The following is a 16,594-nucleotide window of genomic DNA, read 5'->3' as shown; positions in this document are numbered from 1 at the left end:
TCTAAAGATTCCTCAACAGAGAAATTCAAAATGCAAATTTATCTCTGAAAAGAAAAGGTGGAAGAAACCCAGTACAGAGACTATTCAAATCAGATATTTTTGTCCTGATCATATATGAGAGTATTTTATGTGGATACAGGAAATACTGATACAGTAACAGGCAGTGTATCGAGCAAACGGATGAGTACTAAATATATGTTAACTCAAATGGTCACATGGTCACATTTCCACCATGAAGAGAGTAAGGCATTGTGGGACCTTTGTGCACACTGTGAAGATGTGCCTCTGCCTACAGCACCTTCTGATTGGTTTAATAAAGAGCTGAATGGTCAATAGCTAGACAGGAGAGGATAGATTCCCATTTCCAGGGACAGAGAGGAAAAGGAGATGAATGTAGGTATGCAGAGGTGCCAGTGAGACTTGGAACAAGTGGGATTACAGAATGGGAAATAGGTAAAAGCCGTGTGGCAGAACATAGATTAATAAAAACAGGTAAATTTAAATCATGAGAGCTAGTTAGTTGAGAAAGAGCCTAAGCTAAGGTCAAGCTTTCATAATTAATAAGTTTCCATGTCATTATTTGTAAGTTAGCAGCCCAAAAAAAAGTTCAACTACAGCAAGGTGTAGAGAGGACACACAACTAGTCCAGAGACACGGGTTAGTGACAGCCCACCGATGGAACCCATGCTTGCTCATCGATATAACTGCCTCTTCTCCAGAACCTCTGATCAATGTGGAACTCAAAATGGACACAAGCCACGGGATCACACTTCTTTATGGGAATTTATCTACAGCTGCTCAAAATACTAAAGAGAAAATGCATTGTCCACCCAGACCTGATACCTCTTCTCCCATGCCAATATTTGCCAAAATAAAAACTAAAGTCTAAGCTCCCTTTCATAGGGTATAATTAGCAATTATGGTCTTTTAAAGAGGTTTGAACTGCAGAATTTTACCGGATTTAACAGGTGGGATTTAGATTGCTCCTTTAGAGACAGGATTGGAAAAGGTAGATGGGGAGATGTCTCAGTAGGTATTTAAAAAAAAACAAAACTGTGTAATCATGATGTGTATGTCTGGATCCTCAGAGCACACAAAACGCTAGGCATGTGTGTCAACAGTCAACATTCCCAAAGTGAAAAGGTCAGCTAGCTTGAGTCTGAAGCAATGAACAGGAGACTGTCAAACAAGGTGAAAGATAAGAATTGACACTTATGATCATTTATAACTCCACACATGTGCTATGGCATACACACAAAGCAACACACATGAACATGCAAATGTGTGTGCACACAACACACACACACACACACACACACACACACACACACAAGGTGTTTTTAGAGGGGGAGTGCTATATATAAGATTACAGGCCTTCCTGAAATTCACCTGGGTTTAAATTTTCTTGCTTTCTAAAGTGTTGTTGGAAACCTATGTTTCTCATTAACTATGTGATGATGCATGTTGGATTCCCATGGATCTGGACTCAGTACCATAACACCTGGATGCTCACAAGTTCCTGCTACTGCTGTAAAGACTATAGAGGTCTTCCCTTGGAGGGGCATTCCATTTCTTGTCACAAGCACAAGGCCAGGATCCATAAACACATGTAACTGAAGATTGGAAGCCAATGGTGGTCACCACCAAAGCTTGTAGCAGGCCTTCCTCTTAGGGCACAGGCAATTCTAAATACCTAGGATTCTTGTAGTTTCTTAGGAAACTCACTACTCTTACTCCCCTCACCTCTAGTGAGTTGGGGCTTTGTTTAAACTTTATTTTTTATTACTATGATAAAACACCAAGATCAAAAGCAACTTGGGGAAGAAATGGTATATTTCATTTTATACTTATAGTCCATCACAAAGGGAAGTCAAGGAAGGAATCTAGAGAAGGGAACTGAAGCAGAGGCCATAGAGGAATGCTGCTGACTGACTTGATCACAATGCCTTGCTCAGTCATCTTTGCTATATGACCCAGAATAACTGGTTCAGTCATTCCCAGATGACCCCAGATTGTGTCAAATTGACCAGAACAGGCTCAGAATCAAGTTCACATGATTTAGAAAAATGTTAAGTGAGTGCTTGTTTTCCCTGAGTATGAGCATAAATAGTCACACCAATACACAGTGATGTGTTAAGAATGATTGTTCAATGGACCATAAAATATATAACAAATATGATTCAAAAATAACTGAGTATTTGCAAATATTTCTACATGGACATGAAGTGAAAACCGATTTAAAACATTGTTTTATAGTTATTTCTGAAAAGTCATAGTTGTTTGCTCTGCATTATTTAACAGTTCACAACTGTAGCTGATTCCTCCTTAACCAGGCATCTATCTTGGAAGACAGAAAAGGAATCGAAGTGTGTCTCTTTCCCCAAGGTCATAAGGCAGTACACACAAAGCATATCATGAAGGCATGTGTTCAAAAACACTTAAAACTCCAGGGCACTAAAGAGATGGCCTAGCGCTTTCACTTGCAGAGAAATCCTGAGGACAGAGGTTTAGAGCAGGACCGCGCAACAAACAAGGCATCAAGAGAGACAGAGACAGGAAAATCACTAGGGATTCTTGACTTTCAGATTAGCCTAAACAATTCTAAGAGATCCTCAGCAGTAAAAGAGAGAGAGAGAAAAAGAGAGAGAGAGAGAAGAGAGAGAGAGAGAGAGAGAGAGAGAGAGAGGTGGAATAAATAGAGAAATATGCCTGATACCCACGTCTAACATCCACAAATGCACAAGCACACATTCCCATTCACACACACACACACACACACACACACATGCAAATAAGTAAATCTTTAAGAACATTTGCATTCTGACAGTGAACTTGATTTTGCTCCTTATATGCTCTCTGACAACATGTAAAAACAATAATAGCAAAGATTTTTCTAAACTTGACATGGTCAACACATTCCTATGCCCTGTGTCAACCAAAACTACTTGCACAGGTAAATAAAACAATTTTTATAATGTCATAGTGGCTCAAAGCAGAGAAAGTACCTGGCAATATAATCACAAATGAAGATGAGAGAACATTCAACACAAGAATCTTTCATATACAGCAGGACAGATGCTTTTGTGAATATTCATGTGCATGTAGGACCTGACAAAAGTGTGATCACTTGACTCTGAGCAAGCACTGAGGTTTTTGGAACAAACAGAAAGAAAGAATTCATTTCACTGATAGTAATGCGGTTTAATCGTGATTCCAGTATAACAAAGAAACTTCAGGACTGAAGAATGGAATTGTGAGGCAGGATTAATGGCATCGTGGTTATTTCTATCTGTCTTCTTGGTGATACTCTTGCGAGTCACATAATTAGGCAGTCTTCATATTAATTGGACAATAAAATAAAGATAGTAAAATCCTTATGGTACTTATTTTTAAAATAAAACCAGTAAAAGTTAAAAGAATTGGACCTTTGCTCCACTCTAGCATTTGGAAGCTGTGACCTCAGGATGAGTGAAGATAGATAGAAGCACCCACCCCGAGACCTGCCTCCTGAGAGAGAGCAATAGATCTTCGATGGCCATATCACTTAGATGTTAAAACTTCATCTACTTCAGAGAAATACAGAATCAGAATTCAAATTTTTTATAAAGTTTGCTGGTGAACACATGTATGCTGAGATCTCATACACACATTTTAGAGAGATATGTGCAACCCCAAACCTACAAACTGAATATCTACTTAAAAATTAGGAACTCAATGTTGCTATAACCTCATTGGAAATAAAATAATGTTTTCCCGTATGTAAAGACAGTATGAAAAAATAAAAGCTTGAGGCTATGAAGATCCCCAAAGAATTCTTTAAGATGTCATAGAATATTATTTTATAAAATTGGCTTAGAAGCTGTGAGTTCAGATCTCTCTTCAAGTGTTTTTTTTTCTTTTTAAATGTCCTCATAAAGCTCTGTCAGCTCCTGAATAATAAGGAAAATGGTCTACCTATGATTCTGCATGTATATTTAGATTATAAATTTATAATTTAAAAGGGCAAGCTTATGGACACTTTAACCATTCGGGAGTTCAATAGCTTTTTTTAACTTATACTGTGTACAGTGTAATGCAAGGTTTATATTATTTCCCTCCTACATTTCTCTATTTGATTCTGGGGATTAGCTTTGTCCTTCACATTTTCTCCTTAAAAACATAGTTTGATAATAGGGCCAAGAATGAGACACTTTTAGAAATGATACAGTCTTTACAGACTGATAATTACCAACCCAAAGGGAAATTCAGCACTCTGGAGAAGGATACAACCAATTTGGCAAACAAAACTCAGTCAATAACAAAGGGTGCTGAGAAATTGTCTGAGAGAATTAGTACTGTTAAATGTATTAATCGGACTCTGTTGAAGGGTTATGATAGAATGACTGACAGAATGTCTCTCCAGGAAGATAATATGCATGCTATAAAAATTATGTCCAAGGATGAGACTTTATCTTTACTGAACAGACTTTACCCCTTGGAATCCTCAATGAGACTGCACCTGGGCCATGTGTCCGTTTTTCTCTGGGTTACAGAAAGTCACACCCTAACTTGGTCCCACCACTTAAAGATAATTGGTTAACAAAGCATCCCCATCAGTGATCTAATTTTGTAAGCAAACTACTGATGGGCAACTGTTGGGGTAGCTGCACTGAGTCTTGCTCCTTAGTTTTAAAAAGGGCCAGGGAATACATACGTCATGTGATAATGGACTCTTAGGGTTTAGATTTAGGTAAAATCAAGCTTTGTTCTCTGAGAATAGATCAGGCATTGAGTGTATTAGACTTTGTTCAAGTCAAGGCATCTAATTATTGATGTAGTGTTTTTTAATATATAAATATTATATATATTTAGAGAGGTGTTTGTTTGTTTATTTGTTTTTGAGGCAATCTTAATATGCAGCCCTGTCTGGCCCTGACCTCATCATAGGAATAATCCTGCCTCAGCCTCTTGAGTGCTGGGATTCTAGGTATATTACACTAAGCCCAGGTATGAAGGCTCTTCTCAGCCTCTTTATTAGACACTGGGCACTTTCCTCTGCAGATTTTATCCCATGAGTTTTGGAGCTTCTAAATATACTTACAGAATCATAGGTAGATCATTTTCTTCATCATTCAGGAGCTGACAGAGCTTTATGAGGACATTTAACAAGAACAAAAACACATGAGGAATGATCTGAACTCACAGTTTTTAAGCCAATTTTATAAAATTATGTTATATAATATCTTAAGGAACATTTTGGTGATTCTCATAACCTCAGTTGTTTTGGAATTGTTACTAGAGAGAAGAGAAAAGCAAAAGGACTTGAGATTTCCCAAGATCAAATTCTGGGTGAGGGACTTTACTCTGATCCTCAGGATCAGACTCTTTACGATGCACACCTTGTCCCTATGTAGCACAGCAGCTTTAAATGCTTGGGACAGGATTCAGGAACTAAGAAAGAAAATTGAATCATATACTAGGGTTAAACAGGGTCAGAGAGAACCCTTTTGTGACTTTTTACAAAGATTAACTAAGGCTATACAGATAGGGGTAACAGATCCAGAAGCTAGAAGTGTACTAATTGAATCTTTGGCTTTTGAGAAGGCCAACTTAGAATGCAAAAGGATCTTTGGCCTTTAAAAGTCAGATCAGCACCAATGGATGAACTGATCTTGCATACAATGAATGTTGAGGCACTTGACAGTAGTACTGAAGCTTGGGTAGAACGAGCAATTTACAATGGTATGAGGAGATATCAAAATATTAAATGTTTTAATTGAGGAAGAATAGGAAATCTGAGAAGAAAGTATAGACAAGGAATTCCTTGGAATAATGTCTTCTCTGGGAATGGCAAAAATAGGAGGACTCAGCCTTCAAGTATATATAGGTATGGCAAAGGCCAACATTGGACCATTGGATGTAGGTCAACAAAAGGCAGACAAGGCAACCTGATACCAGTGGGAAACTCCATGGGGGGCCTCTCGCAGTCCCCCATAACAAACTTGGTTCAATCATTCCCAGTTACTGTGGAGAACATGTCTCACCAGGAAAATTAAAAAATCCAGAGCCTACTGAAAAAAAAAAAACATACTGGTCTGGTTGATGGAATAGATGTGGGGGATGAATCAAACACTCCAGTAGGACATAGGAAACATATATCTGGCAGACTTTTATAAATGAACAAAGAGCAAAGCTAAGAGTGTGTATAAATGGTATTTTTATTGAAGGTTTACTAGACCTGGGTGTGTATGTAAGTATCATTACTCCAGAGTCATGGCATATGAATTGGTCTCTTCAAGAGGTAGATATTCAGTTCCTAGGAACTGGAACCATATCTCAAGTGAAACATAACATGAGATGGATCAAATGCATAGGGCCAAAAGGACAGAGAGGAAGGCTGAGGCCATATGTAGCTCATATTGCAGTGAATTTGTGGGGCCATGACCTATTACAGCAATGGAGTACCCAGATTAACATTCTTGCAGCCCCCAAACTTATGTTTCTGAGGAAAATATTAGAAGATACTTTAGATAATGGTCACCAGCCATTTGGGTTAAACAAGAACAGAAAGCAATCAATAAACCTTCAGAGATACTAACAGCTCTGCCTTTAAAATAATTAACTGAGAAACCAATATGGGTTAAACAATGTCCTCTAGCTGAAGAAAAGCTGCAGGCTTTAGAACAGCTGGTACAAGAGAAACTAGAAGCTCTACAAATAGAAGAATCTACTAGCCCTTGGAATTCTTCTGTATCTGTTGTTAAAAAGAAATCTGAAAAATGGAGAAAGGTCACAGTTCTAAGAGCCATCAACATGATAATTCAACCTATGGGCCCTCTACAATTTGGAATTCCTCTGTTTTCTCTGGTACCAAAGGGATGACCTCTCATAGTTATTGATTTAAAGGATTGTTTCTTTAATATACCTTCACAAGAAAAGAGTAAGAAAAAATTTGCTTCACAGTGCCTACTTATAATAATTCTCAGCCTACTAGGACATATCAATGAACCATCCTCCCACAGGATATGCTCAATAGTCCTACCCTGTGCCAATACTTTGTCAGTCAGCCACTGGAAATAATATGTAAGCAATTTCCTATGTCTATAATCTACCATTACATGGATGACATTTTGTTATCTGATTCAAATGCACATATTTTAGACAGAGTGTTTGAAGAAGTAAGGAAAATTTTGCCTAAATGTGGAATTATAAATTGCTCCTGAAAAGATTCAAAGAGAAGATTATGTTAATTACCTAGGTTACAGAATAGGTTTACAGTAAATTAGGACACAAAGGGCATAAATTAGGAGAGACCAGTTGCAGACTCTTAATGACATCAAAGATTGTTAGAAGAAATTTCCAGTCTACGACCAGCTGTTGGGATAACACCTGATCTAATAATTCTTTTAAACAAAACCTTAGATGGTGATAAAGACTTAAACAGTCCCAGAGAATTAACAGCTGAAGCAGAAAAGAAATTGAAGATTGTTGAGATGAAATTATAGGAGGCACATGTGGATAGGGTGAATCCAAATCTTAATTATATTCTAGTCATATTGCCTTCCAGAATTTTTCCCACAGGAATTTTAATGCAGAGGAATAATATTATCTTAGAATGGATCTTTTTACCACCTAACCAAATAAAAAATTAAAAACTTATGTGGAAAAAGTCTCTGAATTAATATTAATAATTATTGAATATATTTATTCTTATTGCATATGATTTTTCAATAATATTCTTATTGCATATTAGGCTATGAACTCTCTTATTGAAGCAAAACGGGGAGGTGCTGTAGGAAATCATACAGCCAATAATAACCTTTAAGTTAACTGCCCATTGGAACGTGGCCTCTTATACTATTTATGCCAATGTAAAGCATGCGACTGGCCTCTTTTCTGACTGCGGGATTCGGTTTCTCTTCTCCATCCCATCAGAGGATTCTGATTCATGAGTCCACCCCTACATAAATAACCATCTGTTATTCTCAATTCTGAGCTAGTGTGGTATTTCTTTTAAGCATCCTTCTTTATATAACAATATTAATTGTTGAAATTGCATTAAATTTAAACTGCTTACATACCAAGAGATTGTCTTATATGGCTGGCTGTCCTTTTTAAAGAGTTATTTATCTGTATATAAGTGAGTGTACATGGACATCTGTGTGGGGAGGTGCTCAAGCCTATGCACATGTATGGAGACCAATGGAATATTTTGGGTGCCCCAGTTATTACTTTCCAGTTACTCTTTTGAAGGGGGGTCTGTACTTGAATCTGGGGTTTGCATTTAAGCCCCAAACTTGCAAAACCCTGATATTATCTCATTTCCAGCCCTCTAAGGACTAGGGTTACATTAGTTTGGAGGATACCTGCAAGTTACAGGAGTGTTGGGAGTCAAGCTCTAATGCACATGATTAATCAACAAATATTCTTAACTGATGATTCCTGTCTGTAGTCACACACTAAACTTTCTTTGTGTTTACTTCCACGGACATTTTGTATGTTTTCTTAATTTAATGGTCTATGTCATGATTCAGGAAACATGAAAATGCAGATGTGTCTTCAATACACCAGTTTCCTTCCCCTGAATGTTTATTCATTAAAAGAATTGCTTAATCAAATGGTAGTTCTAATTTTTTGTCAGATTACATTCTTGTCAAACCATGAAATCCTCAAGGAAGACTTTACTAGATATCACTATAAATATTACCTACTTTTGAAAAGTAGTGAAGATGAATTGGTGAATCTTATTAAGTAAAATTATTAATACAAGTTTGGAATGAGCTAATTTTCTCTGTCATACATTGCTTGCTTTGGAAGCAGCTTAATTGCATTTCCTGTCTACTCAAGTAATATTATTTCCCTTCTCGGGCCTTCAATGGGGTTGAAGATTAGATAGCAATAGTTACCTTCCTCTTATGATTTACCCAAGCTTATTTTTGATGAAAGACTTAGACTCTTTGAAATAGAATGTTTATCAAAACATTTGTCATGTGTTCCTTGCTTAATATTGTTTATGTTGGTTGTAATTTTATACTTGATATCTGTTCCTATTATATATAGTTTTGTATTGGGTTTAGATTGCTCTTGTTTAGACAAAAGCGACAAGATGGGGATAATTGTTAACCAATTATCTTTAAGAGGTGGCACCAAGTTAGGGTGTTACTTTCTGGGACCTGGAGAAAAATGGGTGCACGCCCCAGGCACGCTCTCCCTGTGTGGTTCCCTTGGGGCACAGTTGAGCTTGGACTTCCCGTTCCTGTTTCATTAGTTTTTCCCTTATAATAAATAAAAAATACAATTATTTTATCTTTTAGCTAGCCTTGTTATTTCCCGAATCAAGCTAACTTCTACAGTTCTCCTTCAGGGTTGTGTGGACAGAGGGAAGACTCCTACTGGCTGAAAGCCTGCTGTCACTGTGGCCATCACTCACACGCACACCTGCTGCTAGCAAAGCACAGGAACAAAGCCGAACTGAGCAGGACACCCACCAACGCTTAAGTCCTAACATATGCATGAATGCTGCCTGTTACATGGCACATCTAAAAATGACTGAGTGAGACCTCAAAAGTAAGAGCATATCAATTTAAGAGAAACTGCTCATTTTAGAAATCAGAATGTGGCAATGATCTTTAACCAGGTGCAAATTTGAACATCAAACAGCTCTTCTGTCAACCTTGATCATAATAAAACAGAACGTGGTTGGCACTGGGACATGAGGTACAGACAATACACAGAAGTATCAACATTTAGTTCTTCCGGCAACAGCAGCCATGCCCAGAAGAGACTGACAACTATTTTGTTCTTGGCTGATCCAGAGACAAAAAGTCCCAAATGAGGAGGTGTTATGATTAAAATTCCAGTTTGGAGTTGGATGTGGTGACATACACCTGCAATCTCAGCACCAAGGTTGCTGATACCAGAGGACAACACATTCAAGGTCAGCCTGGTTGCCTGTTGAGTTCCAGGTCAACCTGGTTATTGACCTCATTCAGAATAAAGGTTAGCTTTCATCCCTAACAAGGTAGCTGATGGGATGCCTCTGGTTTCATTATGACAGTTAAACAATGTAGAGGGTTATTTCTAACTGTGGCTATTAAGAACGGGTCGATTCGCCAGCAGTGTGACACATGCCATTAATCCCAGGACTCAGGAGGCAAAGGCAAGTGAATTTCTGTGAGGATGAGGCCAGCCTGTTCCACAGAGTGAGTCTGAGGGCAGCAAAGCCTACACAGAGAAATCCTATCTTGAACAAAAACAAACAAACAAACAAACAAACGAATGGGATGATTTATCAGTAGATAAAATAAAGATAAGTATGAACTTAGTATTATTTAAAACAAAGCATATTAGGATACAGGAACAGCTGATACGTGGTCGACTTGAGAAAGACCACCACACAAAAGCAACACAGTAGCATTCTCTCACTCATATGGAGAATTTAACGGAAATTTGTTTTTAAATATAGACTGTAGAGAACACAAGAGGGTATAGGACTCTGCTATCCTGACTTTCTGGGTCTTAGATGTGTGTAATAGTATTATTGTTTTCAATTACTTTCATCATTTCTTACATTTGTCTAACTCCCATTGCAACAAAACAGGGGAAATTTGACTTACTTGGGAATCGAGACAGCCCAAGTTCATCACCTGAGAGAGGATCCTACACCTTTCCTCACTGTGGCCGCCTTCAGAAGTGAAGCCTTGGCCCTGTCTATTCCCTTCCCTTTGTAAGCAAACTTGCCATGAAGTTGGGTTTTTTTAAGGTCCCTCTGTTTCCTCTCCCTGTGTATTCCTACTTCTGTAGCATCATTAACTGATACAAGAGGCTGGCAACAATGCCCCCCACCCCTCAAAAAATCATCAGCAAAAGTGCTAGCCATCATTCTTCTTCACCAACATGCAGAGCTTTATGGAAATTTACCTGTTAAATAAACGCAGGCAGCATAAATGGGAGTAGGGTGGGGCCGGAGAGTGCCTCAGCAATTAGGAGTGCTTGCTGTTCTTGCAAGTTGGGTTCGCAGCACCCACATGGTGACTCACAACCATCTGTGATTCCAGTTCCAGGGACCCAGACCCTTCTTCTAACTTCCACAGACACATACATACTCAGAAACAAAATACTCACAATTATAAAATAAATGAAATGGAATAAAGGGATTTCTGCTTTCTGGGTCTTCCAGATCTTAGGAACACTGAATGAACACTTGATCACTGAGCCCTAGCTCTGGCCTTTCACATATATCCAGTGGCCATTCCTCCCATGGGCCCTTTACTTTAAAAGAAGCAAATCTGGAGTCCAGTGTCCTAACCTGTGTCCACTGTGGGCACAGAAATCAACACAGCTTTAATCACACTAGTCTAGATCCTGGAGTAACAGTAAATAATCATCACAGGTTCCAAAGGAATCCAGTTCACACCAGGTGAGCCTATCGGTGTCTACACTGTCAGAGCTGGTACTATTAGTCTAGACTATCAGAGTCCACACAGCTATACTCCGATACACATACATACACAGTTAGTCTAGCCTCATCCTAAGCATAGCCACACCCATTGTCTACACAATAGAATCAGCACCGATACAGAAGACTGCTGCTGCTTTGACTAAGAGAGAATAGCTATATCTGTAAGAGTCAAATCAGGTCGATTGTTTGCATGGCCGGCAAGCTATTGGCACAGTGTTTACGAGAAGAAAGAAAGGCCTTTTCATCTCAGAGCTGACCTGTTCCACTCTCAGGGTTTTTTGACTGAGGGTCCTTAGTCGGCCAAGAGCAAGGTCCCTGCCATTCTCTGCAGGGCATGACTGCTGATATCAGAAATAGCCAGTGAATGCATTGCAATGTACCCGCTATATGCTCTTTTCAGTTTACTGAAAATTGTGATTTAAAAGGACAAAAGGGCAAAGAATTGAAAAAAAAAAAAAAAAACAGGGATCAAAGGACAAGACTGTCAAGAGGCATCAAGCATGGCAGACAAAAGTGTAAAATTCAACCATCTAGACCGGTGATTCTGACTATGTTTAAAGAAATTGCCATTATTATGCTCAGCTCTGCCAATGCCATTAGATGCTAGGCTCATCCTCCTTAATTTGAACATCCACCAACCTCCTGGTTCTCCTGCAGTCACTGGTGGCTTGGGCTCAGACCTCTCATCCTATCTTAGTAGTTAACATTCCCCTCTTGGCTTTACCATCAATATGTCAAGCAAGTTCAAGTCATTCCTATTTTTTAAAAACAAAAACATAACCATTTCCTCGTTCTCCTTCAAACTATTCATTTATTTTTAAACATCTAATCTACTGTTGTCAGAACATTTTGAGGGAGAATTCGGACCTGTGATTGGCCACTTCAATGTCATCCATTGCCCCTGTTATGTAAACAAGAATCCCCCTCCTAGGACCTGTCTTCCTAGAGCTTGAATGCCCACCTAGTCCATACCTTTGTTTCCTATCCACTAACAACATTGAACCTATTATAGCCAGACCCCACCCAAGATTCCTTCTGCCCGAGATTCCTCCCCCCCCTCACCGCTAAGCAGCGTCACTCTGCAGATGTGCTATGATCAAGCACATACTGTTCTTCTCTATGGCTCTGGGATCATGATCCCTTCTCCAAGACAAGCCATAGAAACTAGAATTTCCCAACCTCCTGGCGGATCACAGAAACTTTACTCTTCCCTTTGGCTATCAAGAAATTCTTTAGCCAGCCAGTCTAGTACAACCATAGGTCATAAGACTCAGTTGATTGCAGAAGAGATGTGTCTCACACCCTGGAGGGAAAATCATGTACGGGTACATCAAGAAGAACTCTTAAGGAGGCAAGACTTTCTGGGTTCTGTTCTATCAACAGGAGACATTATGGAGTCTCTACGGAATGCCAAAGTAAAGGACTGGACAAGCCACCAGGCTGCTGAAATAGACATGTTCCCAGAGGACGATACCTCGAGAAGCCAGGGAAACTCTGCACCCTTTCTCCTCGCCCTTGTGCCTGGATCTCTATGACTCTCTCTTTCTACATCTTCATCTCTCTGTGTCTCTGTATGTCTCTCTCTCTTTCTCTCTCTGAGACAATCTCTCTTCATATCCCTGGCTATTCTGGAGCTCACAATGTAGACCAGGCTGGCTTTGAACTCACAGAGATTCTCCTGCCTCTTCTTCCCGAGTGCTGGGATTAAAGGCATGCACCACCATGCCTAGCTGTATCTCTTCATTTAAGTGCCTCACAGATGTCTCCATAATAAAGTGACAAAGGTAAGTATTTCTTTGAACTTTATGAGCCAATATCAGGGCAAATGAATTGAATGCTGAGAGAGAGCAAGGGGAACACTAGCCATTAATGAGTTGGTCAGAAGCCCAGGTTAAAAAAGCTGGGGCTTGCAACTTGCTTATAAGTGAGGAGAAGAGAAACGTCTTGGAAACTCAGCCCTCAACTGTGTAATCTAAAATCAGCTCCAGGTAGACTGCGTCCCGCTGAATTGAGTTAGAGGACACACCGATGACCTCTACTTCAGAACCAATAGCTTACTTGCTGATGGCAAAAATCCACACACACACACACACACCTGGTGTCAGAAGTCCTGCGTGGAGAGCGGTGTGAGGGCAGAGGGAAAACAGAACAGGAGATGTGTTTCTCAAGCAAGCAGCAGGACACTGCCTATGCATCCCGCCGTTTTAAATTCTACTTTTGCTTTGTCTCCAACACCTCTGATGGCTCAACCGCCTGTTCCCAAACTATAGCAATACCCAAGCACTTACACATTCACTACTATCTTATTTATACATGTTTCTTTGCATGCCACACCCGCGAGCTTTGGACTTCTCAGAATAAAGCAAAGTGCTGTCGAGCACGGAGCAGGAGACAGCCAACAAGTTAATGCCACATGATCCTCAGTCTGCTGTCCTGCACCAGTTTCTATAGCTCTCTCATACATAATAAACACACTCAGAGAGGGAAGAATTCCACGCACTGCACTTTTTAATCCTATAAGCACAATACCTCACAGAGGCCGCCATCTGTTTGAAGTCCTGACGCAGCACTCTTCCCAAATAGGATGAAATAGAACTTTGAATTCCACAGAGCTATGTCACGAGATTGTCATTTTGTCTGACTGCAGTTGCTCTTGACTAAAGCCAAAGTAGATGGCTACTTTGAGAAATGCCCAACAGCATCAGAACAGTTTGAACTGTTATCATTCACAGACAAGCATGGTTAAAGAGGGGAAAAAGCTACCAAGCCACTGAACAGAAATCCCCCCACCCTGAGCCAGGATCCCCATCTCCTCCGCACATGAAACCAAGTACTCACGCATGTCACCTAAGGTCCCCTTGGTTACTTTGGTGGCACTTAGAACCACCACCGTGAATTTATGGGAATACTGGTGCTCCACCTAGAAATCAAATGATAAGAAACGTAAAATAAGCATTCTCTATGGCATCTCATTGCTTCACTCAGACACATAAAAATTTGCCCCTTGAAAATCAGTACACACATACCAGAAACATCTTGGGACGCCAGGGTGGTTCCTCTCTCAACCCTCTCTTCTCCCCCACCGCAGAATCATTGAGGAGTTTATCCCTTGTCTTACACTGTCACTACAGCTTGAGGGTGAGAATGAGAATGTCTCTGCTGCTTGGCGGGGAAATGTAAATCAGGACTGCAGGCATCCAGAGCACAATTGGGCTTTGTACTCTGACTAGGAAGTGTGGCTTAGAGAGGTGAACCCAGAGCGAGAGGCTTACATCACTCCGGCGCCTTGTTTGCCTCCCTTCCAGCTGCTCCAAAGCAACCGAATGTCTTATTCTCCATGACATTCCTGAGGCAGTTGTCAAAATACTTTGCACCCAAAGCCATTATAAATGAACTACTTTTATTGACTCAAATGTGTTTCTTTTAAAGTGTGCTCAACAGTGTTCCGTTTCTAATATCCTGAAAGTCTACATGCACATAATAAAATTATTAGGGAGGAGGGTTATTAAACACCTCGCCTAAAGGGAAACCAGATAGCAAAGAACCTGACCCACTAAAGCAAACAGGGAAGTAGGAATTTACATAGTTTTAGGAGCAGCTGAAAAATACAGCAAAATAGTGAAAGCTCACAGATTGTTCTTTTTTCTTTGCTTCTTTCAAGCTTAGAGGAGTCCACTTCAGTTAACTATAATACACCTGCCTGGCAAGATAAAAGTTGTTTAAAAAGAAGTTGAGGGCCAATGGGATGCCTCGCAATCAAGAGTGCCTGTTGCAATTACTAACACCCACATGGTAGTTTACAGTCTGTAACTCCAGGTCCGGGGCTGGGTAGGGGTGGGAATCTGGTGTCTTCACTTCTGTGGGCAACATATATGCATGTGGTATACAGACATATACTCAGGCAAGTCACTCAAATACATAAAACAAATCTTTTCTTTTAAACTAATTTTTAAAAAGCTGAGATAATGTCAGTACTTTGAAGTAGTGAAAATTTAAAGGTATAAGATATAACAGATTCATATGGATTAACAGGGTCTCACATAGCCCAGCTGGGTCTCTAGCCATCTCAGGCTGATCATGAACTTGAGTCCTGGTCCTCCAGATTCTATGTCTGGAGTAGTTATGGCTACAGGCCTGGGTACCTCGACCAACTCATTTTAGGCAGTGCTAGGCATCAAAACACTTAATTAATTTAAATAAACCCACAAAGTAATGTGTTTCATCATGGCATTCTTATACACACATGTCATTATACTCTATTAATTCATTCTCTTCTCCCACAGCCCTCCATCTGCTCCAAGAGCCTCAGCCTGGCTCCCTTCCTTTCTGAACCAACATCCTCCCGTCTATTCTCATGGCACACACACAATACTATCCTCTCTTCTCCACCTCCCTCATGAGTCCTTTGTCCCCTCCAACAATTTGCCTTCTACTTTCAACACACACACACACACACACACAGACACACACACACATACACACACGAACAAACACACACAAATTTAAACCTCGATTTCATATATGAGAGACACATGGTACTTGTCTTTCTCAGTCTGGGTTATTTCACATAACACAGTTATTCTCAGTTTCACCAGTTTTCCAGCAAAAGTCATTATTTCACTTTTATGACCAAATAAATCTTTTTGTGTAGAAGCAACACATTTTATTTACTTGTTCATTTGTTGGCAGAGATCTTGGGTGCCTCCGTTTCTCAGCTATTATGAAGATTACAGTAATAAATGTGTATGTGCAGCTTCTCTACAGTGGAATGTATAGTCTTTCGGACACACATCCAGGCATGATAGAGCTGGTCATGTGGCAGTGCCCATTTCAATATTCTGACTTCCACATCAGCTCCGCCTGCTTACATTCCCTCCTGCTGTGAACCAGCCTTCCTCTTTGTTCACATGCATGCCAGGACTGTTGCCATGAGAGCTAAGAAAATCGAACACATTTTCTAGTATTTATTCATCATTTCTACTTCTTCATATATATGTGTGTGCAAATGTGCACACATGTGCAAGCAGCATATACATGCATGCATATCTGTATGTGAATGCATTTACTCATACACGCACCTGTGGGAGACAAAGGCCAGTATATGGCGTCTTCCCCTCCTCCTCTCCACCTTAATTTTTAAGACAAGGTTTCTGT

At 39.9% G+C, this 16,594-nt stretch overlaps 1 protein-coding gene across 3 annotated transcripts in view; it reads right to left on the bottom strand.

Annotated features, from left to right (window-relative positions):
- Pla2g4a (phospholipase A2 group IVA) overlaps positions 1-16,594 on the bottom strand; it is a 143,980-nt gene that overhangs the window by 83,696 nt on the left and 43,690 nt on the right. For 2 of the 3 annotated variants that reach the window (XM_048431007.3, XM_048431008.3), the window contains exon 3: positions 14,279-14,360. In XM_048431007.3, the coding sequence (XP_048286964.3) occupies positions 14,279-14,360 (82 nt within the window). Of the gene's footprint in view, positions 1-14,278; positions 14,361-14,466; positions 14,540-16,594 lie in introns of those variants that run through there. The other variant, XM_085688139.2, reaches the window with a different exon arrangement.

This window comes from Myodes glareolus, chromosome 5 (genome assembly GCF_982192425.1).
Source record: "Myodes glareolus chromosome 5, mMyoGla1.1, whole genome shotgun sequence".
Lineage (NCBI taxonomy): Eukaryota > Metazoa > Chordata > Mammalia > Rodentia > Cricetidae > Myodes > Myodes glareolus.
The sequence above is the reverse complement of the archived record's forward strand: the minus strand, read 5'-3'. Positions and strand labels throughout refer to the sequence as shown.